Here is a 27,118-nt window from a genome sequence, read left to right as displayed (position 1 = left end):
TCTTCTTCCCCATGTTTAGCATGTTATCTTCGTATTAAGTAGCAGTGGGTCAAAGAGAAAAGAAATGGACCAAGGTTTTATGTAATAAACCAATTTTTTATTTTGGGTTACCTCACCAAGAGAGTGCACCCACATGAGCAAGGGAGGGGGCAGAGGGAGAGAGAGAGAGAGAGAGAGAGAGAGAGCAAGTGCAAGGGAGAATCTTAAGCAGGCTCCACTCTCAGCTTAGAGCCAGATGCTGGGCTCAATCCTAGGACGCTGTGATCATGGCCTGAGCAGAAATCAAGAGTCAGACACTCAACCAACTGAGCCACACAGGTGCCCTTTGGGTTCCCTCATTTTAGAGCAGTAGTTGGTAACAGCTTTTTTGGTAATGCCTAATTATGAAACACCTTTCCCAATATCAAAACTCAGAAAGCTTAAATTTGCTTCACAGGTATTCCTGCCGCTGTACTGCTGAAAAATAGCATTGCCTCTCTTCTGCCCTGCATTGTAGTTGTAGACGTAAAAGGGAGAGAAAAGGAAACTGCTTGTGTGGGAGAGAAGATGGGGCAGGATGGAAGTGGGAGAAAAAGTACAGGACCACTACCCCGGTTAAGTTCTGAGTTACCCATTACAGAATGGCTATTTGGACTTAGTTCTTTACACTTTCTGGTGTTTCCTGTTCGCATAAATAGGACTAATGGGTTCAGTAATTTAGCTTTGTGGTGGTGGTGGTGGTTGGTTTTTGTTTTTTTGGTGCGGATGAAGGGAAGGAGGAACATAAAATATATGACATTTACTTAAATGTGTTGACCTTTAAAGAAGAGATTGGGAGCTTGGTTGTTTTTAAAGAATCTACATATCATTACCTAGTTGTGTAATTTAGTGCTTGTAAACAGTGGCCAGTAAAAAATTTATAGTCCTTAACATTTTGGTTCTCCAAGAGGGTATTTATCGATAGTTGAAGTGTGAGGGTTTAATATTGGGAGATAAATTAAGTGTCCCCTGTGCATACCATATGACTTGGCAGGACCTGACCCCTCCTTCCACATGCCTCTGGGGTTGCTGCTGCTACTGCAGAGGGTGGACAAGGTTGCATATTGTGCATTTGGAGGACAAATTACCTGCCTGGGGTCTTCACAGTGTCACCTTAAACATATTTTGTCTGTACTAAACAGAAGCAAGTGTATCATCCTTAGCAAAATAAGCGCATCAGATGTTGTAGAATTCAGCTCTGCCATATAAGTGAATATAAGCGTTTTTTTTTAACCAGAAATATCTTTTAGAACTCATGGCACAGGCTTAGTTATAGTTGATTTAGAATTTAACTTATAAAGTTTTCATTATATATTACTAAAGCTTGATGTGCTTTAAACTAAATGTTCATTGAAAAATGTAGTAAGTAGTAATTCTAGGACATTTTATTTCTCCTTTTCTATCATATCATAACTTAATATCTAGAGTGCCTATTTAAAGGCATTTTCTTTTTCCAAAAGGAAATACTTTCTGAATTCATATTATAACTAAAGCTACTTGGACTGCTTTGTATATCATAGTGTCAATAGAGGAAGATCCAGAAAATATTTATGTCTTTTCAAATACAGAATCGGTGAATTCATCCTTTTAACCTTTTAGGTAAACTGTAGGTACCTTTTAGGTAAACTTGGCAATTCTTATTAGAGCTTAGACTGAGGAGTTAAGGAATTTGCCATCAAAAGGCTTTTTCAGGTCATAACTCCTGCCTGTTTTAATACAGGATTTGACATTTCTGAGTTTCTCAGGTGGTTTTTGTCCAAATGATATAGAAAACAGTCACACTGGAACTAGGTTTTCAAGAAGCTTATGTGCAGAGTTATTTCTTGGCTCTCTTATTTTCTTTGCACAACACTTAACAATGAGTGTCTTTTACAGGGTAGATAGCTAAAAGTTTAGAAATTTTAGTACAGATATGACCCAAAGAACATCATTAAAAAATCATTTAGTTGTGATTATCCCCTTTGATTAGTATTTATGATACATATTCTTAATAGCTTTAAAGATATCTACAATATAATCCTCTTTTATGTGTTACCAGCAAGTGAATGAACAAAATTATTTTAAACAGTTGAAGATTTTTTTTTAAGCTCTTTAATTGATTTGAGGGGAAAAACAATTTTATGAAGTATTTCTATAATTCTGTCACTTGGGGAAAAATCAGGAAAGAATGAACATAGGCTTTATTCTTATGCAGAAGAATTTTAATCTTGAGTTATAGAAATGAAAAAAGTATTCTTTTTTATATGATAAGAAGGATATTCTGATTTTTCACTTAATGTATTATCTTTTAATGTTGATAAGGTTCCCACAGTAATTTTAGGACTTAGATCTAGTGTGTGTGTGTGTGTGTGTGTGTGTGTGTGTATGTATCAGAAGAGAAATTAATGTTGAAATAAAATTTGTGTAAATGCCTGAACATTTTCAAGTTAAATATCTAGGAACTTTATTTGAAAATTGACACTAATTATGGTGTTAGATATTGGAGATTTAAAAATATTTGCGTAAACCTTTTTGGCATAGTTGAATTTCATACTTTAGGAAATGAAGTCTTGATGGGTTTTTGTATATTTGAAAGTTTGTTTTAATGCCAACATTATTATTATTATTTTCTATTTGAGAGAGAACTCTCATGGGTGTATGTGCATGTGGGCTCAAGTGGGAGAGGGGCAGGGCAGAAAGAGAGTGTGAGATAGAATCTCAAACAGGCTCCGAGCTGTCAGCCCGATTGGGGCTCTGTCTCAGGAATACTGAGATCATGACCGGAGGTGAAATCAAAGAGTCAGACTTTAACCAACTGAGCCATCCAGACAACCCCTGGCCAAAATTATTTTTAAAAGTTTGTCTGTTTCCCAAAACACCTCAGTGGCTTAGTCAGTTAAGTGTCCGACTTTGGCTCAGGTCATGATCTCACAGTTCCAGGGTTCAAGCCCTTATGGGGCTCTCTGCTGTCAGTGTGGAGCTTGCTTCAGATTCTCTGTCTCCCTGTCTCTGCCCCTTCCCTGCTGTCTGTCTCTCTCTCTCAAAAATAAACATCTTAAAAAAATTTGTCTGTTTTGCAGAACGTATTAAGATTAAAGCCTAAATCTTGAATTGTTTACTCTGCTTTAAATATGATTATTATGTTTAAAATTATTTAATACCAAGCCCCAAAAGGTGAGTTGCATTGTTAAATAAATTAGTTGGATCACCGTAGTGTCCAAAAGAAGACCCAGCTTTGTGTTGGGAAAAATGATTTCCAGAGTCCGTGTGTCTGCGTGTGCATTTCTTAAAATTCATTTTCTCAGCCAACCTTTTAGTATTTCTGTTCTGCTATATACACTCTTCGATCAGCTTTTATCTTTTATTTTGTAGCTTTTGTCTTCAATTTATTTTTTCCTTGCTTTCATCTTAGTGCCAAGAACATTTCCCAAGCGAGACATCAGAATTAGCCGGGGCAATGATAGACTCTTTAAGCAGAGATCACAAACTCAACGCCTCCTGGGCCCAAGCAGATAAATTAGTGAAGCTGGGCTTTTTACCTATTAAAAACAAGTTAGAATATTCTTCATTTTCATTTAAAAAAAAAAAAGGATCCTGTGTTGTTTGATTCTCCAGTTTTTAAAGGCAAGGTAGAATCAGGGTTTTTATTTGAAACCTGAGTTTTAAATATTAACAACTAATTAATACAGGAATTTCAGGCAAGAATTGACAGCTTGACATGGGCCACTGTTTTAGTCTCCTTTATAGTAGAGAGCAGGGCTGGCAAATTATGGCCCATGTGTTCAAATGTGGCCTGCTGCCTGTTTTCATATGGCCCATGAGCTAGGAATTACTTTCACATTTTTAAATGGTTGAGGGGAAAATCAACCAGTTTCTCCCTTTTCCCCAGTATCCTCACTCAGTAAAGGGGTACAGATCAGGAAGCCGTTGAGTCTAGTAACTGAGAAATCAGACTAGGCAGTTCTACTTTAGGATTTAAGTCCTATCTCTACTAGCCCTTACTGTGATACTCAGCTGTGTCTCATTTTCTTCTTCTGCAAAATGGCGAGTATGATAATCTGTAAAAAGTTTATCACTGTGCCTGGAATAGAGTGAGAGTAAGACTCCATAGACATTAGCTGCCGTTATTACTACTACCATTACTGTCACTTATAACTACAGCTGTCACAGGGTTTGGCATTCCTTAGATTATTAAATAGCTATGTGATGTGAGACCAGATGTAGCATCTGTCTAGTTTTCCTGTTTGCTTTGATTCCACTTTGCACATGTCACTTGTTTTAAGGAAACTTACCTTAAAGATTTCTAGAAGTAGAAGATTTAAAGATAGAAGTAAAGTTAACGAAGCAGGGCAGTTACTAATTTCAGTTTTGTTTTGTTTTTTTATAGACCAGTGCCCCACACCTAAAGCCATTTTCAGATAGGGTGAGATCCTACTGGCAAATGTTAATGTTGTAATCTGGATCTGGTAACTTGCACAAGTCAGGAAACCTCCCCAAGACTCAGTTCCCTCGTTAGTAGGATAGTGTGGTGACACTGGCCTTCTAGAGAGTTGTTGGGATGAAATTAACAATACCTGCTACATAGAAACTTAAATGTTAAGGCATTTCCTTCATCCCTATCTATTAAAATAAAGACCCACTTTTCTTCCTCATCATTCTTGTTCTGGAATATTACTTCTTGTGTTTACTGTTATTGTTTATCTCTATGTCACATGTCATTTACATAACAATATTGTTATTAAATCACGCTCTCCAAGGATTCTGATGAGGATTCCTTTCTATAACATAAAACCCTTAGCCTTCAGTAGTTGTATTCATTTTCCTGCGAAAGTGGATATTTTCCATCACATAAAGGATGTTAATAGAGTTTTATAAATTTAATTTTGGGTTTTACCAAGTAATACTTTATTTTAAAATGCAAATAATCCTGCCCTATCACAGAGGAACCCACTTTTTAAAAATCACACTATAATTATATTCATTGCAATGCAAATTTTGAGTGTACAGTTATGTATGTTACATACGCACCTGAATAACAACCCAATCAAGATAGAATGTTGCTGTCAACTCACAAAGTTCCCATGTCCTTGTAGAGTCTCCTCCTCTCCCCTTAGAGGCAACCACTATTCTAATTTCTATCTTTGAAGATTAATTTGAGACAGTTGGGTTCACTCTGGCTTCTTACGGTCTTTTGTTATCAGAGTGGCCACTAGGCTACACTCTGCCTTTCTGAAAATTAGAAAAGGCTGCCCTCTGTGGTTTTGGTGAGCAGAGCACAGACTAGATTCTGGCTTCACTGATCTCCTTGGCCCTGTATCCTTGTACTCAGAACAATCTGCCCAGCCGTATACGATGATCCTAGCTCCGTGTTTCTATAAATTAGTGGTTCTCAAACTTTCTGGTCTCAGGACCCTTTTGTACTCTTAAAAATTGTTGAGGATCCCAAAGAGTTTTTGATTAATGCAGTTTATATCTATTGATATTTACTATATTAGAAATTAAGACAATATTATTAACTTAAAATAACAATAATAAACCTATAAAACATTATCATAAATGACAATTTTATGAATACTGAACTTTTCCAAATAACCAGAAAAACTTTTTAAATTTATATTCAAGTCAGTTAGCTGGTTACAGTGTAAACTGGTTATAGTGTAAAATAACCAGAAATTTTTAAGAAGGGTAACACTTTTACATTTTTTCAATACTCTACTGAATAACTTAGTAGAAGACTATTAATAATAGCTGATTCTCACATCAGCTTTTGTGGTCAGCTTATTGTGCTATCACACATTCAGCTTCTGGAAAAGTTGACTATACACTAGTCAGAGAGTGAGAATGAAAAAAAAAAACAGTGTCTTAGTTTTTTTATGAGAATAGTTTTGACCTTGTGGAACCCCTAAAAGTGTCCCTGGACCACATTTGGAAAACTACTCTCCATATTTGGTTATGCTGCTGTTCATAGTTTTTGTTTTGTTTGTATTTTTTGCAGTTTTAGCTTATCACCTACTGGCTTCCTTATATGGAAAGTGAATATTTAGCCTTTTCTATATATTAACATATTACAAACATAGTCTATTCTTAAGGTATATTTATAGTAATTTCTGGTTAAATTGATATTCTTTCCTTTTATTGTAATTGACATAAACATCATTTACACCTGAGTAATGTAGCTTTATTCTATTTCTTTTCTCATACAAAACCTTTTTATTATCCCTAGAGTTTAAAAAAAATGTTTATTTTTGAGAGAGAGACAGCGAGAAAGACAGAGCATGAGTGGGGAAGGGGCAGAGAGAGAGGGAGACACAGAATCTGAAGCAGGCTCCAGACTCTGAGCTGTTAACACAGAGCCCAATGCGGGGCTAGAACTCATGAACTGGAGGATTGTGACCTAAGCTGAAGTCAGGCACTTAACCAACTGAGCCACCCCGGCACCCCATTTTTCTTAGATTTAATCATTGTTTCTTGGGCCAAGGAGAGTTGCTTAATTTTCTATGTATTTATTGTTAATTCATCTTCAGACTCTGACAGCAGGTCCTGCCTGTCTGTATTTACAGACTTACTAGGTAACTCATCGAGTTTTCTGTTTTTCTTGGTGGTATTCCACTTGTCATTCTTCACTTTTGCCATCCCAACTGGTTGTACTCTAAGCATGTTGCTATACAGATGTCCAAGAGTAATTATTATCTTAGAATTGAATTGCCTTTGTCTTTATTCTGTGTTGGATCTGCAGTTGTATGAATCTGAGAAAAAGTGTCTGAAATCAGTTTTTTAAAAAACTTTGCTTGTCTGAGAATCTTTATCCTCACATTTAATTGACAATTGGTAATTTATTTGGGTATAAAAATCTAAGTTAACAATTTTCTTTCACTGTTTTGATGGCATACATGACCAATTTTTTTTTTTTTTTTCCCCTCTAGAAGTTTGGGATTTTTGTCTGTATGCTTTTGGCTTTCAAAATTTTTATTGACATAATTTGTTTAATGTCATTCATTTCCATTCTCTGGCTTACAGTTTATTAATTTGCTTATCCCTTTATTATTACTCTGTTGAGCTTTCAGGAAGAAGTAAACATGACTATTTAACTGGAAATCAATAATAGGACTTTTGGGGTGCCTGGGTGGCGCAGTCGGTTAAGCGTCCGACTTCAGCCAGGTCACGATCTCGCGGTCCGTGAGTTCGAGCCCCGCGTCGGGCTCTGGGCTGATGGCTCAGAGCCTGGAGCCTGTTTCCGATTCTGTGTCTCCCTCTCTCTCTGCCCCTCCCCCGTTCATGCTCTGTCTCTCTCTGTCCCAAAAATAAATAAACGTTGAAAAAAAAAAAAAGATTAAAATAAAATAATAGGACTTTTAACTCTGCTGTCTTGGTAGCTTTTTAAAGATTAAAAATGGATTTTATGGTAATAATAGCTAATAATGGAAACCATTATTATCTGCATTATTATCAGCACCATTTTTTAAAGTAATCTTTACACCTAACATAGAGCTCAAACTCATGACCTCCAGGTCAAGAGTCCCATGCTTTTCCAACTGAGCCAGCCAGGTGCCCCATATTAGCATTAGTTTTAAGGTCAGACAGGATGGCCTAGAAAGATAGATGAGGCATCTTCTGGTTTCCCTCTATAAAGTTCTAAAACTGTCTCCTTCATGAGTTATTTTAGAGACAACTCACTCCCTACCGGCTTTCTGGTTTTGCTTTGTGGCTTTATTACTCTACTTAGGTTCCATTTAAAAAAAAAAAAAAATTATTTATTTTTGAGAGAGAGAGAGAGAGGGAGACAGAGAATCCCAAGCAGGCTCTGCACTGTGAGCACAGAGCCTGATAATGGGGCTCAAACTCATGAACCATAAGATCACAACCTGAGCCAAAACTAAGAGTCAGATGCTTAACCAGCTGAGCCACCCAGGTGCCTCAGGTTTCATTTTTATAATTAATATCTTGCCTTTTCTATTTATTTTGAAATGTCTATATGCTGGTAAGCCTGACTTATTTTCCTTTGTTGTTTTTGCTTTGTGTGCATAGGATTTTAATACTTTCTGTTACTGTCCTTTGTAATTTGATGAGCAACAGAAAAATCGTATTAATTTTCAACATAATAAATACAATACTACTGTTATAATAGTTAACACATAGTGCTTAATATGAGTGTGCCTCAGTTCAAATAAAATTATGATAGCAGAATTCTGAAGAAACTCAGGCTAAGTCATTTCTGATTGGATATGAGGATTATCCAATTATTACCTGGTGTCACTTCACTTATTATCAGTGTATTTGCGTAAGCTATTTAGTCAGGTGGTTTACCTAATAGCCCCATGCTTTTCCTTCCCTAAGATGTACATGGAGTGAGATGATATTCAGGCCTTACTAGTTCTGAGATACTACACAAATAATTTCACTTAACTTCTCTGGGCCTCATTATATGTATCTGTAAAATGATGTGTTGGACTAAATGACCTTTTCATGGTACCAGTAGATCTTTTCTTTCTGAAAACTGTACAGATCACGTTTTCAGAAGCATCTACTTCGTGGCCAGACACTATATTAGGAATTTAAAAATTACTAAGCATCCTAGCCTTCAAGAAAGCACCTAGTACAGCTGAGAGAGACCAACCAATTGTGTAAACCAAATTAGTAACAACCTATTTAAATGTTGCAAAAAACACACACCCCTGGACCCTAGAGCTAGGAGAGTGGTGGGATAAGGGAGCAAGATCAAATGTGAGTGACTACTGATGTATTGTGCGTGTATTTGGTGCTAGGCATAGGTTCAAAGCACTTTTTATGTGTTCATGATAGACAAGTATCTCTCATCTCAAGAACTGGAATTTTTTTCCAGTAATTTTGTCTAACTTTAAAAATTCTAAACTTGGGGGGCGCCTGGGTGGCGCAGTCGGTTAAGCGTCCGACTTCAGCCAGGTCACCATCTCGCGGTGCGTGAGTTCGAGCCCCGCGTCAGGCTCTGGGCTGATGGCTCGGAGCCTGGAGCCTGTTTCCGATTCTGTGTCTCCCTCTCTCTCTGCCCCTCCCCCGTTCATGCTCTGTCTCTCTCTGTCCCAAAAATAAATAAAACGTTGAAAAAAAAAATTAAAAAAAAAAAATTCTAAACTTGGACAGAAGATTTAACTTTCTACATTTAAATTATTTGATGCTTTTAGAAAAATATAGTTGGAATTTTCTTACCAAGAGTTCTGCATTTTAAATGGAATTACTCATATTTGAACATGAATATGAATTATCTTGTTGAATGACTTTGAAATCTAAGATTTTTACAAAAATGAGTCCAGAGTGAGTTTGCTTCCCCCCACCCCCAATCTTGACACTTAATTTTATAATGAGTTATAGCAAGTAGAGCATTCCTATCACACTTTTACTTTGAAGAAGACAGTTGGTATTCTTATTAGGAGCAATATGAACTCATAATTCAGCCAGTGGCAGAAGAACTCTATCTTGACCACTTTATCTGTCTCTGGGAAAGGCTATGATTAATAGTAAATAGCAGTTGTGGATAATGCTGTTGTTTACAAACGTCTGGTTGTTACTGTTAGTGTAGGCTTTTCTTTTGACTACTCAGTACCTTTTGATCTCACTTCATAAAATAGAAAATTCTCTTCAGTAGAGATTGAATAAACACTGAAGAATAATGAGTACCTTTAAAATATGTAAAAAAAACAAAAAAAAGAATAGAAAATGTTTAAGGTATGCCTATATTAATATTCTGCTTTGTGTCAGATACTCTGCTTGTCCTTAATGATATAAAGTGATTAAGTTGTGATCCAGCACTAAAAGCATTTTATAGCCAATTTTTTTTTAGTTCTGACCTATATATATTTTTTTAACCCAGGCCTGTACCAATTTATATAATGCCAGTAGTCTGGTTCAGATTTCATAATTTTTTACAGTAGTTAAATTATTATAAAGTGGCTTAAATTTTTCATTTTTTTTGTTTCTGTATTGCTGCTCATGTATTGTTGTAGGATTTGTTCACAAAAAAGACATTAATGAAAATCTGTTTTGTAGACATTGTAATTTTCTATTAATTTTGCACTTTTTAAACCTCTCTCTAGTTCAAGTACAAAATAATGCAGTAACTTTATTATCCATCTAATGCCAAGCACTTAGAAAACTCTTCCTTTTTATGTGCCAGACACATTTGTCATGTGGACTTTATCATCATAGTTGAGATTCTAGCAATCTTGCTTGAAAAGTACGTGAAAAGCATAATTCAGATACTAATTTAAATGAACAAGACAAAATGCAAACAAATCTTTGATATTTTTATAGAATTTAGCTTCTTAGCCATAGATTTTGTGTTCTACATATAACAGAATATATATTTGGCAATAGTGCTATAAATAATGAGCAGACTGCTGGATCGTGTCTTTTTTTTTTTAAGTTTTATTTTATTTATTTAGAGGGAGAGAGAGGGCCAGCGGGGGAGGGGAAAGAGGGAGTGAAAGAGAGTCCCAAGCAGACTCCCCTCTGGCAGCATGGAGCCTAGGCAAGCCCAAGCAGAGCTCAGAACTCAGGAACCATGCTGAGATCATGACCTGAGCCAAACCCAAGAGTTGGCCACTCAACAAACTGAGCCACCCAGGTGCTCCGGATTGTGTCTTCTTGATTCTTACATACTCAGGAAAGAAAACTAATGTAGGAGTCAGGTGAATAGAACATATACAAATGGTAAATGAGTGGCACTGGTATTCTACACAGCAGTGATCTGTTGGAGCAATCACCTACATAACTTTTGTGGTTCTAAGAATATAGGTAGGAAAGCATTTTTGGAAAATGCTTTGTTTGTCATTTTAGAATTTTTGCTTGAGTAAGAAGCGATTTAATTTTCCCCTCTGGTACTGTAAAATCTTTTTCCAGTTGGTCTTTTCAGTACTGTTGTAGATTGCTTTGTATTGGCTTCAACCCCAGTGGATACTTGTTTCAGCTTAACCTTTCCTAGCTAAATTAGATGGTGGCAGGATAATAATAGCTATCATCAGTTGAGCACTTACTGTTTCCTACATACCAAGCTGTGATCTAAATGTTTCACATATATTTCCTCATTTAATCCCTACACCAACTCTGTGAGATAGGTGCTATTATTAATCCATGTTTATGATGACATAATTGATTCAGAGAAGTTAAACTTGTCCACCTGTTTCCCATTCTCCAAAATTCTGACATTTTTGTCTGCTGTCTTTTCATTTTTGTCTTCTCTTAGAGGTTTATATCTTTTCCAGCTTCTTTAGTAATCATTTACTTGAGTCTGAGGAAAAAACCCTGTCCCGTTCCTTGCAAGTTGGGAAAGGAGAGGAATTTGAGTTTACTGGAGTATTATTTGCATACTGAAAATTCAGCCTTTTTAGGTATACAGTTGTGTTAATTTTGACAAATGTAGTTGTATAATCATCACAGTCAAGATGCAGAATAGTTTCCTTACCCCAAAATGTTCATACCGCTTCGTAATTCTGTCTCTCACTCCATTCCTATTTCCTCTTTCTGTAGTTTGCTTTTTCCAGAATATAGATGGTATTATACCTGTAAGTAGCCTTTTATCATTCTCATTGTCTTTATATTTTCTGGGAACTGGGTGTTGTCTAGAACAGATCTTCCATTCCTGTAGTTCTTGGTCCATGGTTTTATCTAGGCTTGTTCAGTTCCAGCTCTTCTCTGTTACCACTTTTGGTTTGCTGATACTATCCATATCCAGATTTATTGTTTATAAGAGAATTCCTGTTGTGTCATTTAAAGCATTGGGGTTTTTTGGTTTTGTTTTAAATTTTATTTTGTTTTAGAGAGAGACTGAGCAGGAGAGAGGGGCAGAGGGGTAGAGAGAGAGAGAGCCAGACTTGGGGCTTGATCCCACGACCCTGAAATTATGACCTGAGCTGAAATTGGGAGTTGGAAGCTTAATTGACTGAGCCACGTACATGCCTCAAGCATTAAGGTTCTCTATTCACCATACTAATTCAGTCTGAAACTCAGAAGTCAAAATCCTTTATATAAGGAATGGTTTAGACTGGTTGGTTTATAAAAATTGGTTCTCAGAAGGAAGCACACCTAGTCAGAGTAGGAAATGAAGATCAAGGTTAAAAACTAAGCAACACGGTAGAAAAGAATATGGTATGTTGGCCTTCAACTGGGGAGAAAAATGATGAGAAGTTGAGAAAACTAGAACAATGAGGAGAAACTCATTTGTAAAAATTTGAATCATTAGATTCTTTTTAAAAATGTTGTCAGCTAATTCTGTATTTTGGAAAATAGAATATAGGCCAAACACATCCCTGGGCAGCTGGCCTGTGTAACTCTATATTTATCTATATTACCAAATGTGTTTTAAAAATGTACATGTTTCTAAGTAACCAGATCTATTTCTGCAGGTTCAGTAGTTCATGCTACTTTGAGTTGAAACTGTATTGATTCTTGTCCATATTTGTCTCGTTGTTATACTTAAAGCATTTTTATGCCTTTTTTCTTCTCCTTTTTCTTTTTCTTTCCTTTTCATTTTTCTTTTCTTTGCTTTCTATGGTAATACAATTTTTAACCCTAGGAGATGTTTTCTTCTTTAGTATTCTGGTTCCTAAAGCTTTGTTATTGCATTTGCTATAATAAATTGCATAATAGTATAAGTGGGAGCTTTGGAAAAAATGTCTCTTCATTCATCCTATAAAGAAGTCTCAAATGGAAGTGCCTGAGGATGTGAAGGGATTCGTTAGTATAGGAACAGTATAAAAATTATATGAAAACCCTTGTGTTTTGTCTGAGTTAAGTTGATAATGGAGGCACATTTACTGAAGCCTCTTAGGGAACTGACTGAGGTGACCTAATTCTTAACTAATTGAAGTACCAGAACAGAATTTACCCTTCATTTTGCATAAAATATAATTTGTTAAGTAATTTTACTTCATCATATGATGATAAGATTTATTTGAACCAGAAATTAGTTCAGTGAGAGAGCGAGAATGCTTCCAAAAACTGTCTTTCCATACTGCTGTGGAGGGATGATTATAGGCCAGAGTGTGCTTCAGTGTCTTCATTTATAAACTGGGGTAAAAACTTGAGGTTTTAGGAAGATTAATGAGATGATAATTGTACAGCACCTATGGGAGCTCTTTTACCTCATCAGCATAATTTAAGGTGCACCAGTTTTATTGCAGTACAAGGGGAGGAAATGTCTCTAACTTGTTTTAAATTAGGCCAGGTAAACTTATATACCCTGGCAAGGAAGCCCTTGTTCATGGGTGTTTCCCTTTTTTTTGTTGATTTTTTTGTTGTTGTTGCTGTCCTTTAATTATGAAATAATCCAAGCATAGAAAATCAGAGAATGTGTAGTACCATTTGATATGTTTTTAAGTCTTAAATATCATACAATGGTAATATCCAACTTACCTTTTTTTAAAAATTGGGCATTATGTTTCTGAGATTTATCTCAAAATCAACTATCCTAGTTGATTTCATTTTAATTATTATTGTGTGACCCTAAATCCTTTATTCTCCACTTGATGGACATGTAGGTTATTTCTAATGTTTTTCTTAATTGACCATTCTGCAGTAATCATTTTTAGACCTTTGTGTACATGTATAAAACTTTATCTAGGGCCATATTCCTAGGAATGGAATTGCTGGGTTAGAGGGTGTGTGTGTGTGTGTGTGTGTGTGTGTGTGTGTATCTTCAATTTTATTAGATTCTGCCAAATTGTTCTCCAAGCAGTTGTACCTGCCAACTGTATGAACATTCTCAATTCCCATTACTCCACCCTTTTCCTAGCATTTGGAAAGCATTAGGCTTTCTCTATTGCCTGGTATTATAAGAACTTGTTTGATTTTTTTTTTTTTCTCTGCACTTTCCATATTGAAGTATAATTTGCATGCAATAAAATTTGCCCATTCTGTGTGTATAACTTGATTGAATTTATGGTAATTGCATAAAGTTGTATATCCCCCACCATCAAGATATGAAACATATCTGTTACCCTAAAAAATGTCCTTATATGCCTTCAATTTCCCTTCACCAACCCTTGGCCATGGCAACCACTGAGCTACTTTTTGTCACTTATATTTGCCTTTTTTAGAATTTCATAAAAAATGGAATCATGCAGTAAATAATCTTTTGTGTTGGATTTGTTTCACTTAGCATATTTTTGAGGTTCAATATGAAACATACCACAATTTATCTATTCCTCATTTAGTGGATATTTGTGTTGTTTCTAGTTTGGAGCTATTATGAATAATGATGGTATGACTAGTCACATATATAAATCTTTGACTCAGTTGATTTTTAATTACTGATGTTCAGCAGTTTTCTGAACTTTAGTTTGAATTATTTTTCTTTCTCAGATTTTCTAGACAGTGATATCATTTACACATAATGATAGTTTTGCATCCTTTATTTCTTTTTCTTTTTTTTTTTTAATGTTTATTTAGTTTTGAGAGACCTCAAGCAGGGGAGGGGCAGAGAGAGAGGGACAGAAGATCCGAAGTAGGCTCTGCGCTGACAGCAGGGAGCCCAATTTGGGGCTGGAACTCACGAATTGCATGATCCTGACCTGAGCTGAAGTCGGATGCTTAACTGACTGAGCCATCCGGGTGCCCTGATAGTTTTGCTTTTTTTTTTGTAATCTTTATATCTGTTCTTGTGCTTGTCCGTTGTGTACTAGGTAGGATATGTAGTATAATGTTAAATGGAAACATTTGGTTTTAGTGAGCAGCCATTATAATTCCCTGACTTGAAATATTATGGTATAAGTCTGAAGTTTCACCATTAAATATGAGGTTTGCTATGAGTTTTTGATCATTAGCCTTATTTATGTTAAAGAGTTTTACCTCTTGGTGCACCTGGGTTGCTCAGTTGGTTAAGTGTCTGACTTTGGTTCAGGTCATGATCTCATGGCGTGTGAGTTTGAGCCCTGCATTGGCTCTGTGCTGACAACTCAGAGCCTTGAACCTGCTTTGGATTCTGTGTCTCCCTCTCTCTCTCTGCCCCTCCCTTGCTTGTGCTCTGCGTCTCTCTCTCTGTCCCCCTTTCTTGCTTGCGTGCTCTCTCTCTCTCAAATAAACATTTAGAAAAAAAAGGAGTTTTACCTCTTTCTAGTTTGCAAAGAGATTTTATTATGAATAGGAGTTGGAGTTTGTCAAATGCATTTTTGACATATTTTGAGATGGTCATGGGGTTTTTCTTAAATTTCATATATGTGGCTTTGGGTTTTCTCTTTACAGTGTTAATTTAATCATTTAAATGCACTTTTAATGATCACTTAGATTAAAAAATTTTCTGTCTTCAGTATGTTTTAATCCTTTCTCCATAATTCAGATTGTAATATGGGATGTCATTTATCTGTCATGAATAATGTTAATTTTGACTGTAAATTGCTTAAGGTATGAGCCATGTCTTAATCACATTTGAATTTCCCACAGGATCTAGCACAGTACATTGCAAATAACAGGTCCCTAATAAATGTTGAACTGGGCTAAGTACTTAGGGCTGCTTTTCTTTGCTAAATAGCCACACTCTGTTATGTGTCATGAATTCTTATGTTGCCCCCACCCTTCATTATCATGCTGGCTGCTGATGTAACTCTTATGGGTCATTAGAAAAGTAAATAACCAAGCTTTAAAAACAAATTTAAATTTCATTCACTCATCAAATATTTGTTGAGTGCCAACCAAGTACTAAACTTGGCTTGGAGCTACCAGTAATGCAAAATGAATATGAATGGATACTCACAAGAACCTTATAGCCTAGTAGGGAGAGAGAAGATCTGTATATGAATTATTCTAATGCAAGGTAGAAAATGATCACTAGAAATAAAAGGAAAAAAAAAAGATTAGATAGACTTTGAAGATCTGATAACTCTTCTAGGAAGTACATGACTGGTGCATGGACATGGATCTATGATTTGGCCAAAGACCCTTAGTTTCTGATTAAAAAAAATTTTTTTTTAATGTTTATTTATTTTTGAGAGAGAGAGAGAGCATGAGTGAGGGAGGGGCAGAGAGAGAAGGAGACATAGAATCTGAAGCAGGCTCCAGGCTCCGTGCTAAGCTGTCAGCACAGAGTCCAACATGTGGCTCAAACTCACGAGTGATGAGATTATGACCAGAGCCAAAGTTGGACGTTTAACCAACTGAGCCACCGAGGTGGTCCTCCATTCTTAGTTCTTTTTTTTTTTTTTTTTTTTCAACGTTTATTTATTTTTGGGACAGAGAGAGACAGAGCATGAACAGGGGAGGGGCAGAGAGAGAGGGAGACACAGAATCGGAAACAGGCTCCAGGCTCCGAGCCATAGCCCAGAGCCTGACGCGGGGCTCGAACTCACGGACCGCGAGATCGTGACCTGGCTGAAGTCGGACGCTTAACTGACTGCGCCACCCAGGCGCCCCATCCATTCTTAGTTCTTGTACCTTCCCCACCATGTTGGACACTCAGCCATACCACATGTGGTCTTTCGAGATGCTGTGCATTCTGGCTCCATGATTTTATTCATTCTTTGCCCTAAATATAATGCCCTTTAACTCTGTCTTCCACGTGAGTAATGAGCATTTGTCCTTCAACATTCCACTCTAGTATTATCTCCTCTGGGAGCTCTACTCCAAACACTAGCATCCCTTTTTCTGTGTTCTCCATTTTTCTGTTAGAACCCATATCATGTTTATGTTCTCTTTGTATATTTATTTTCCAGGCTGATCTGAATGATCTCTTTCTTGGCAGAGGTTACTTACACCAGTGCCTAGTACAGTTCTTGGCACCTAGTAGACATTTATAATTTCTTAAAATTATTGTTTGCTGACCAGTTAAAAATGATACATCAAAAGGCCTAGAAATTTGTCATCAACTTGACATTTGGGGCTGCATATTCTTTTACAAGTGTCAGCCCATGCTCTTTGGGTATTCATTTATGTGCTACTAGAGAAGGGAGTCTGCCAAGTAGGGTGGATGTTGTACGCACATTTGACTGTCTCAGCAGCTGATACCAAATGTTTGGAAATGACTGTTGCCATCTGTCATTTTCATCCCCCCCACCCTGCTTCCACCCTAAAATTAATTATGCTAGGAACTGTTTATTGTCTCCTTACATATTTATATCAGACAGGGGCTCAAGCAAAATACTAGACTTTATCATTCACGTTTTATAATACCTTATGACTCTGTGGAATTCTTAAAGCTTTCCGTTCACAGATGGAATATCTTCCATGATTTGATAAATTACTCTAGGCTTATTCTTTTTACACACTATTTTGTAGTGCACTTGTATTAAGTATTTGTACAGTACTTGGACAAGTTCACCTACTACAGCAAAGCGTAACGCTCTCACAGTGTTTGATCCAATCTTTAAGTTATAAGGCATTTGTTCTATATTGTTAAATTCTGTTTAAAACCTCAGTTAACCTAGGCACACACTATCTGGCTCTAAATTGTTCTTGGTTGACTGGGACGTCTGGGACTGGGCTTTTTCTCAGTAGTGTCATGTTGAAATTTCTCATCTTAGCATTGAAAACATAACCTTGACTTTCATTCTTTCTTGGTTGTATTCTTGCTTCAACCATATCTAGTATTGTTCATATAGTTTTTCTTCCTTTTTATTTGTATTCCCTGTATTTATCTGCAGAGGTGTGGGTCAAGTCTACTTTCTCCCTTAAGCCATCCTATATTCAGTTTTCCAAGTAAAGATCAGAGTCATGTACTTGAGTGGCTGTACATACATACTACTAACTAGAACATCTTTTATTATGTTGGTTTCCAGTCAGTTGGAGCTTTTCTTTTGCTGTCTGTACTATGTGTCTTGAGCCATGAGTTAGATAACACTAGCAACTAATCTCGTTTGTCACCTTTTTGACATTAACCTAGGTACAAATCAGAAATTAGCTGTAAATCTGTAGTGACAGAGTAGTGGAACTGAGTTAGAAGGGCAAAGGGAGTATTTAAAGGACTGGATATTGTGACCCCAGATGGCATTCTAAGGCTAAATTATTTCCTTGAGTGGATCAAAATAAAAATTCTAACTAATTGTATGTCTCTTACCTTTGTAAGTTTTTCTCTGTTGAATCTTTCCTCATTTTTCTACTGCTTCTATCTTAAAAATGAAAACATTTGTCAAACGGGGATGTTTTTTAGGGTAGGGCAGTGGAATTATGGGATTATTTATGGATAAGTTTGTCTTATTTTTTTAAGACTCCAGTTGTTTAAAGAATTTGTTTCGTATTATTTGTTGTGTCCCTTATTTTCCTGTTACTTTTTCTTGTGTATTGTTAGGATTGCCTTTATACCTGGTGTGAACTATTAGCCATCTGTAGCAGACTAATACATAATTTTATAGTATAATGTAATATACACTGAAGGCTCAGCACCATAATACTTAATGACGAAGTTGTGTTGTAGCTTTTCCTGAATTTTTAAATGTTAGAAGATATTTTAATCACCAAAAGTTGTGCACAGACAATAGAAATTATAGACTATGTTCTTGTTCTAGAGGTATAAGTAGCAGAGGTGTTGAGAATTAGAATAAAAACCCTCCCAAGAGACTGATGGCTCAGCTTGAGTGGCATTGTGGTGACTTCTGGCACCACAACCTAATAATTCCTGGGTTGATTTTGATTAGAGAACTGAGTCTTTATATCTTGGTTTATAAAATGATAATCCTTTTTAGACTTCTTTCGATCCTGACCTTTCTGTGATTCTCACTGGATATATGATACTGACCATTTTTGGTCTTTTTCATATTTTAGGACCCAGATGAAGTGGTACCAGTTGGCCAGAGAAGAGCCTGGTGTTGGTGCATGTGCTTTGGACTAGCATTTATGCTTGCAGGTGTCATTCTAGGAGGAGCATACCTGTACAAATATTTTGCACTTCAAGTAAGTGGAAAATGCTAAGGACTTTTTTGCCTTTCCTTCACATGTATTAGAAAATTGGCCCAAATTTGTTCTAAGATGCACTTTTTGTCTGTGGCCTTTAGCCAGAGTGGTGGTCCTACTTTAGAGTTGTGTGTAAAAATCTGAACGTAAGTTTGCTGAGCCTTTTGGAAAGTCACTAAAAGCAGAATAGTGTTGTTTTGAAATATTGCTGACTAAAGAGTGTAGATTATTGGATGATTTTTCAAAATTGACTAACCTTCATTTTCCTACTACAATTAGTGGCTAAGGTATAATATTATTAATTGCCAATTGAGTAAATACATCAGACAACATCACATGTTGTCTTGTTGATAGACTATAACTTGATACTCAGTTTGGACTCTCCTACAGTAGCCTTTGCTCCTGGGCACTGAATTCACTGGCACCACATCTGTCTGACTCTTTCCCAGTTTTTGGTTTCTCTTTAAGAATTGCGTGACTTCAGCAGTGATGTTGAAGTAATTTAGGATGAATGTTGTTTTATAACTTGAGAGTGTTTAATAGTAATCCTAGTGGGTTAAGACATGAGATTTTTCTTCTCATGATACTCATGATTTATGATCTGTGTTTTGTGATCTGTTTCTCTTGGCAATAATTTCATAGGTTTATATTTTCTAACATTTTAAAATTTGGAGAAACTGTTGGCAAATAGATTTTATTAAAATAATGAAACATTCTGCCATAGTATGTATACATTTCATGTTCATTTTCTATAATTTTCAAGAAAATTGCATGTTGATAGACATTATTGAAATACTAGTCATCTTTTTCAATGCCGTTTTTTTTTACAAGAATTATATTTGATGTAGAAAAAAAACATTTTGCAATTACCTGTCCAGAGATATTTTTTTGCCTTAACGTATTGCTTGTTACATGCTCCTACCTAGTCTTTATGTAGATTTTTTAAAAAACAGTCTTTATAGTGATTTCTGTAATCCGTTAGGCTGCCTGTTATTTTCCACTTCATTATAATACATTTTAAGAAAAAATCACAACTACTTGTATTCCTGTAAAAATTACAGAAAAATGACTCCTTTTTTTTGGCTAAAAGAAAAATCATTTAGTCAGTGAATCATATCAAAAAGTTTTAAAAGTATATTTCAGAAAAAAAACATTCATTTCTGAATATATTCTTTTATAAAAATAATGCCTACAGGTAGAAGTAGGCCTATGTGTTTCTTCAAATTTAATTGTCACCAGATGAATAATTGCTTTTATATTCTATTTTTGTCGACTATAAAAAGTAAAGGAAAAATCAGCTGCTTTTCTCCTTCTGAAACAATTTTTTTTTTACAATACTTCAAATCCCTGTCTTAAAGAATGTGTTAACTGTGTAATTAAACTGTCTGACTTGTCATCTAAAAGTAAGAGTTTGCAAGCAAAATGCTATTTAGATAAGCGGTGGCAGCTTAAGTAATGCTTACATTTAAAAACCTATCTCCCTCTGAATTGCTGAAATAGTGTTTAAACTCTCTATAGCCAGATGACGTGTACTACTGTGGAATAAAGTATATCAAAGATGATGTCATCTTAAACGAGCCTTCTGCAGATGCCCCGGCTGCTCGCTACCAGACAATTGAGGAAAACATTAAGATCTTTGAGGAAGATGAAGTTGAATTCATCAGTGTGCCTGTCCCAGAATTTGCAGATAGTGATCCTGCCAACATTGTTCATGATTTTAACAAGGTGAGTCAGGTGTCTAGAACTGTAAAAAGAATGCACGTTCTTTAATTTATGTTTTTTGCAGTTTTAATTTCAGTATTTTCTGATTTATTCTATTTAGAGTTTACTTTTTATTTAAAAAGAAAATGGACTTGGGTTTCTTCTTCCCTACAAAATGCCCTAACATTTGATGGATTTCTTTATCTGAAGCCTACCCTCAATGGACTTGGCCTTCTTCCATGTTAACTTTTCTTCCCTTGGCTGTGTTTACCTTAAAGCCCACCTTATGGCTGCTTCTCCTTTGCTAGTAAATTGCTATTTCTTACGTGCTCTCATTTTCTTAGATAAGAAGTGATTCACGCTCCCATTTCTGTGTAGCATTTTCAAATATTAGTAATCTTAGTTCTGTATCATTTTATTAATCTATTTTTAAGTTCTCATTTTACATTTCCCCCTAGTTTTGAATATTGTTATGCAATACAAAAAAGGTGAAGTGAGAATACAGTGACTATCCCAGATCCTCCACTTATTTCCAAACTTTTATCACATTTTCTTAATTTCTTTTCTCACATTTGACACTTGACCCCTAGATACTTGAGCTCTTGTCTCTTGTACGTAACGTCTACATAACCATGTCATTTATTACCTGTAAGAAAGTGAACATGATAATATGGTATTATTTAATATCTAGTTAATAGTTATATTCCCCCAATAATTTTTGTCCCAAGAATTTTTTGTTTTCTTAAAAAATTTGGAAGTTTACCTATTATCTGGATTTTGCATCTCTGTATAGTTTGCCAGTTTGAACATTCAGGCGTGTCACTGAATTGAGCTTTGCAAATATTTCATGCCTAATAAATGCAACTGATAAGTGTTTATAAAGTAGTTTGAGAAATTACATATCTTCAAGGTAATAAGCCTATCCAAAGCAAATAGTAAATAACTAACACTGAGCTTGTAGAAATCAAAGTGTTTACATGATTTAATTGAACTCCTGTTAATCCTCAAAACCATCCCATGAGATAATCCTTCTCAACCACAGTCTCATCTGAACCACAAGAACACGGAAAACCATTTAATTGACTGTTATATCAGTTTCTCTAAGGATGGTAGTAACTAGTACTATTCTAGATGCATAGGACAGAAGTTAATTCTTACATGTAATGGATGGATACCTTGGAGGGCATTGGGGTTTACTACATGTGAGGAAACTGATTATCCCTCTTAATCAGATGATAAGGCTATTAATTTTAATAGTTTTTTGTTAATCACTTATAGAAACAAACCCCTGATAAGAATTTTGTTTACTAGTAGTGATAATTTTTCCTCTTTCAATACTACCTTCTGTTCCTATCCCACCAAATACTTCATTTGTTGAAATGCAAGTGATTTACACATTCTAAAGCCAGCCCATTTTAATGGTACAAATTATTCTTAAAAATCAGTTGCTATGTTACAAATATTAATCTAATGAAAATTTATCTTTTTCTTTCCAGAAACTCACAGCCTATTTAGATCTTAATCTGGATAAGTGCTATGTGATTCCATTGAATACTTCCATTGTTATGCCACCCAGAAACCTACTGGAGTTACTTATTAATATAAAGGTATAAAATGTTCAGATATTTCTTATTAATAATGCTGTTATCTTAGAATTCATGGTTGAGATATTAACCCTGTAAGTGCCCATCTTACTGGAAATACAGCCAAGAATTTTATAAAGAGGAATTAAGATGTGTGGTTTTGGGTTTTTTCCTTTTTATATTTTGAAATAAAATATAATTTCTTAAATTATGTCTTTGTTTTCCTAATGGGCCAGATAATCAGTAATAGACTTTTAGGAAGTACGATCTGTGTTGCAAACTATTCAACTCATAGACAATATGTAAGCAAATAGGCATGATTGTACTGCAATAAAACTTTATTTGTAAAAACAGATGGTGGGAAGTAGTTTGCCAACCTCTGTTGCACACATTTCCTCATCTGTTCAATGTATGTTTTGAGGTATTCATAGAATTTATTTTCCAAATGTAGGCTGGAACCTATTTGCCTCAGTCATATCTGATTCACGAACACATGGTTATCACTGATCGCATTGAAAACGTTGATCACCTGGGTTTCTTTATTTACCGACTGTGCCATGACAAGGAAACTTACAAACTGCAACGCAGAGAAACCATCAAAGGTAATACTTTTTATTGTTAAAGTGCTTGCAGCAAAGTTTGTTTTACTTCGTTGTGTTGAACCTAGATTTAGATGTAGGCTGATATTGTTATAATATGCTTCCACGAGTGAGAAAGTAAAACTATATTGTATCACTCTATAATATTTCTAAATTCCCAGAGAATCACCTAAATTCTAAATTCACTCTTCTCAGATAGAATAGGTGAATGTGAAATGTCAGTGCCTAGAGATGTTGTCAGCTCACGTTCCGTGTAGTCACCCAGTCCAGCCTTCCATCCCGCCACTTTGGTTCAGTCACATTGTGTGAGAGTTCTTATCCAGAAGGTCTCTAGAGGAGCTCTTTAGGTGTGTGCTCAGGGATCTGGATTCTAAACAGAGAGTTTGCCTTTTGGATCACGTTGAAGATCATCATAGTCAGGTTAGTTAGAAGGGAATTTGGCTAAAGAATTAAGAGCATTGACAGAAGTAATGTGCCTTTGCCAAATCATTTAGCCTTTTTTTTTTTTTTAACTTGAAAAACAAGAGTGACAGTATCTCCCCCTTTCCTTTCAAGATCTTTGTAAAAATAAAATGAAAGTACATGTGACAAAGCTGTAGAAAGTAAGAAGTGCCACTTGAATCACTGTGGTGTGATTTCTTTGGAATTGTGGCACCTAGTAAAAGTGCTTTCCTGGCTTTTTGTTAGCACCTTAATAATGTTCTCTCACCTTGGATGATGAGTCACCTGAAACCTGCTTGATTTCTTAGATTTTAAAATTATCTTTCTAGCTGATATTTTTTTTAAAAAGCCAGACTTACACATATAATGAAATATACCCTCTTTAGTGTGCACTTCTGAGTTTCAACAAATCACCACCACAGTCAAGATATAGAACATTTCCACTACAAAGTCATAAATTTATATGCAGCATTATCATTGTTAATAAGATCTGTGAAGATACTTAGTTCAGACAAGAGAGGCAGATTATTTTCTCCAGTGTTAAAAAATCAAACCATAGAAGTTCATGGAATATAGAGTATAATATTTCTGTATATGTAAATAATAACTATGAAGATTAATATGAATTACTAAAGAACCAGAAATTTAAAAACTTTTCCCTCCAAACAGGTATTCAGAAACGTGAAGTCAGCAATTGTGTTACAATTCGGCATTTTGAAAACAAATTTGCTGTGGAAACTGTAATTTGTCCTTGAACAGTCAAGAAAAACATGGGAGAAAAATTTAATATTGCATCATAACCCCACCCTTTGTATTTTGTGCAGTGATTATTTTTTAAGATCTTCTTTCATGTAAGTAGCAAACAGGGCTTCACTATCTTTTCATCTCATTAATTCAATTAAAACCATTACTTTAAAAAAATCTTTTCTTCTTTCCAAGTGTGGTGTCTGTCTTTTATCTTGAATTAGTAGTTGTATGAAGTCATAGATAATAATACACCATAGATCTTATGTGTTAGGAAGAATTTAAATTTCTTTAAATCATTTATCCAGATTTTTACATTTGAATTACGCATTTTCCAGAGGAGGGGTTATCTAAAGAAAAATCATATATATGCATACGTAAGAATGGACCACAGTGACTTATTGGTAGTTGTTAGCTGCCCTGCTACTTAGTTTGTTAGAGCATTTGAGCACACATTTTAATTTTCCTCTAATTAAAATGTGCAGTATTTTCAGTGTCATATTTAACTATTTAGAGTATGATTTCCACCTTGATGTTTTAATATCCTAGACATCTGCTGTAATAATATTTTAGAAAATGTTTGGAATTTAAGAAATAACTTGTGTTACTAATTTGTATAACCCATATCTGTGCAATGGAATATAAATATCACAAAGTTGTTTGACTAAAAGACTGTGTGTTGTTTTTCCCCTATAACAAAACCAAAGAGTAATTTGGTTCTTTATATCTTAAGATAATGTATGTAAAAGAAGAAAGTATCTCTTAAAAATTCAGTTCGCTACATATAGTGGGTAAAAATACAGATTTTTAAAAAATAAAAACAAACTTTTAAACTAAGGTACATTCTTTGTGGGTACTATTGAAGTAACGTCTAAGACTCAACCTTGAGCGATGCTGTGTAGTACATTTTAAACTAATGCTTTTGTAGTTAATGGAGGGGCTATTATTAAACCTAAAGCTTCCAAGAAGCATAAAATATACTGCTTTTCTGTGAATGCTTCCCTCCCTCACAAATGGAGCATTTCGAGTTACAAAGGTGATTCTCTTCTATTTCCAAGGTTACTTCCTATCTGAAATAATTCAGAATCCATCACCATTTTAAATATCTAAGAGTAATTTCTCTGTAAATCCCTAAGAAAAAAATTTCAATTCTGAATCTAGGAAGTCAAAATTTTTAGTTTCACAAAAATCCATAAATGATCTGGTCTAGGAACCAGTTCTAGTCCAAAAAGATACTATTTGATTTTTGGCTCTTAGTTTTATTTCAGTAGTACTGTAGGAACTTTAGGCTGGCTAGTCAGATATGCAGAGATTGAGAATTTATTTTAGAAGAAAATATATTCTGATGAAATGAGAATTGTTTTTCCTACCTTCCAGGCTCTAAAATTTCATGTTTTTTAGGGAGCTATGAACATTTAAGAGCACATTGTATATTCATTCAGCAGATGACTTACTGGCATCTTTTAGTGCATCCGTAATGCACTAGCATTAAGTGTGAAAGATACACCTGTGAGGAACAACTGCTGCTTAGAGGAGACTCTCAAGTCTAATGAAAGGAACTGGTGAATAGCTACCTAATTACGATACAGTTGCGATTGGTACTGTAATGGGGAAGAACAGGCCCAGGAACTTTGGGAGAATTCAGGAGAGACAATGAGATATTGGAGATGTGAAGTGCACTGCAAGGTCATGGAGGACCTTGTATGCCAGCTTGAGGACTTCCTTCAGTAGATCATGAACTGCTATCGAAGGTTTGTATTTTAGTTTCTGTTTTCCCACCTATAAGAGTAATGCTGTATTAAGATAGATGAACTGCTTGTAACAGCCACCATCTGAATGGCTTCAGATAGTAGGAGTTGATAAGCTTTTATCCTACTCCATTGTGGCAGGCAGGCTCTAGGCTCCCAGGGACCCAGACTTCTCCATCTTGTAACAGTTCCAGCTTTGACTCCTCAAATTTCCCATGGAAGAACAGGAGTTAGAGTGGTAGATCCTGCAGGGTTATGGCTGGGCCTGACCAGTGGGCATACACCATTTCTGCCTGTTTCCATTTACTGGAGCCCAGCCATATGACCCCAGGCCAGTGGAAAATAAGGTGGGGAAATGCAGTTATCCTGTGTGTAAAGAAAGAGAACCAAAATATCTTGCTTAACATACAGCATTTTTACCACCAGCGGACAATTCAAATGAATGAACAAATGAATGAAACAAAAATCACCAGAAAATAATGATCATCCATGGTTCCATCACACAGAAATAATCATAACAAGATTTTGAGTGTGTATGTTTAAAACTTGTGTTATCTTACTACAATAGCAACATGCTCTTGGTGGATTTGGAAAATATATAAAAACACAAGGAAAGTAGAAGTTGAATATTCCTCACCAAGAACTTACTGTTTTTTTGGTTATTTTGGTTATGTGTCTTTACTGTTTTACTGTCTTTTCCATTTATACGTTATAAACACTTTCCCCTATCATTCAAAATTATACATTTTAAAGGCTGCAATTACATTTATTGTAGATGTACCATAGTTTTTTAATGAGTTCTCTTTTATTGAACATTTTGGTAATTTATGACATTTTTGCCATTAAAAACACGGAGATGTGTTTCTTTTAATAAGCTTTTTATACACATATCCATGATTATTTCCATCTGTTCTTGAAATTATTTTTCCTTTTGCATTTGCTCTTCAAAAAATTGTTGAAGTAATAGATGCAAATAGAAATCAAATAGTATCAAAGGGAACTTAAAAAAAAGAAAGGCAGTCTCCTTTCTCCTTCCCTAAACCCACATCAGACTCTTAACTGTTAATTCTGATACTTTCTCCTTCTCATAATACAGTGTTTCTCATACTTACAATGCTATTTTAAATATCTCTTTATGTTTTCCTCCCCAATCTATACTTTTTATTTCCTATTCTTGCCTTACTGCATTAATAAGGATTTCCAGGATGACATTGAGAAGAAGTGATGAGAGGCGACATCTTTGCTCTGTACCTGATAGTGGGAAGGCTTCTAGTTTGTCACCATTGAGTGTGATGTTAGCTGTAGGGTTTTTTGTAGACAGTCTTTATTAAGTTGAGGAAGTTCTTCTCTACTTCTGGTTTACTGAGAGTTTTTATCATGAATGGGTATTGGAGTTTGTCAGATGATTTTTCTCCATTTACTGATATGATCAATTATTGATATAATCAATATGGTTTTT

At 35.4% G+C, this 27,118-nt stretch overlaps 1 protein-coding gene across 1 annotated transcript in view; it reads left to right on the top strand.

The window, feature by feature from the left end:
• ITM2B (integral membrane protein 2B) overlaps nt 1–24,581 on the top strand; it is a 28,304-nt gene extending 3,723 nt beyond the window's left edge. The window contains exons 2-6 of the mRNA XM_047079755.1: nt 18,715–18,843; nt 20,362–20,568; nt 22,041–22,151; nt 22,579–22,729; nt 23,837–24,581. Of these exons, the coding sequence (XP_046935711.1) occupies nt 18,715–18,843; nt 20,362–20,568; nt 22,041–22,151; nt 22,579–22,729; nt 23,837–23,922 (684 nt within the window). The 3' untranslated portion in view covers nt 23,923–24,581. The remainder of the gene's footprint in view (nt 1–18,714; nt 18,844–20,361; nt 20,569–22,040; nt 22,152–22,578; nt 22,730–23,836) is intronic.
• Nucleotides 24,582–27,118: the final 2,537 nt, after the last annotated feature.

This window comes from Lynx rufus, unplaced genomic scaffold, assembly GCF_022079265.1.
Source record: "Lynx rufus isolate CCGP_SWC_20201006 ecotype Redwood Valley unplaced genomic scaffold, mLynRuf1.p SCAF_1, whole genome shotgun sequence".
In the NCBI taxonomy this organism is placed as follows: Eukaryota; Metazoa; Chordata; class Mammalia; order Carnivora; family Felidae; genus Lynx; species Lynx rufus.
Note: the sequence above shows the minus strand (reverse complement) of the source record. Positions and strands in the feature narration are given on the sequence as shown.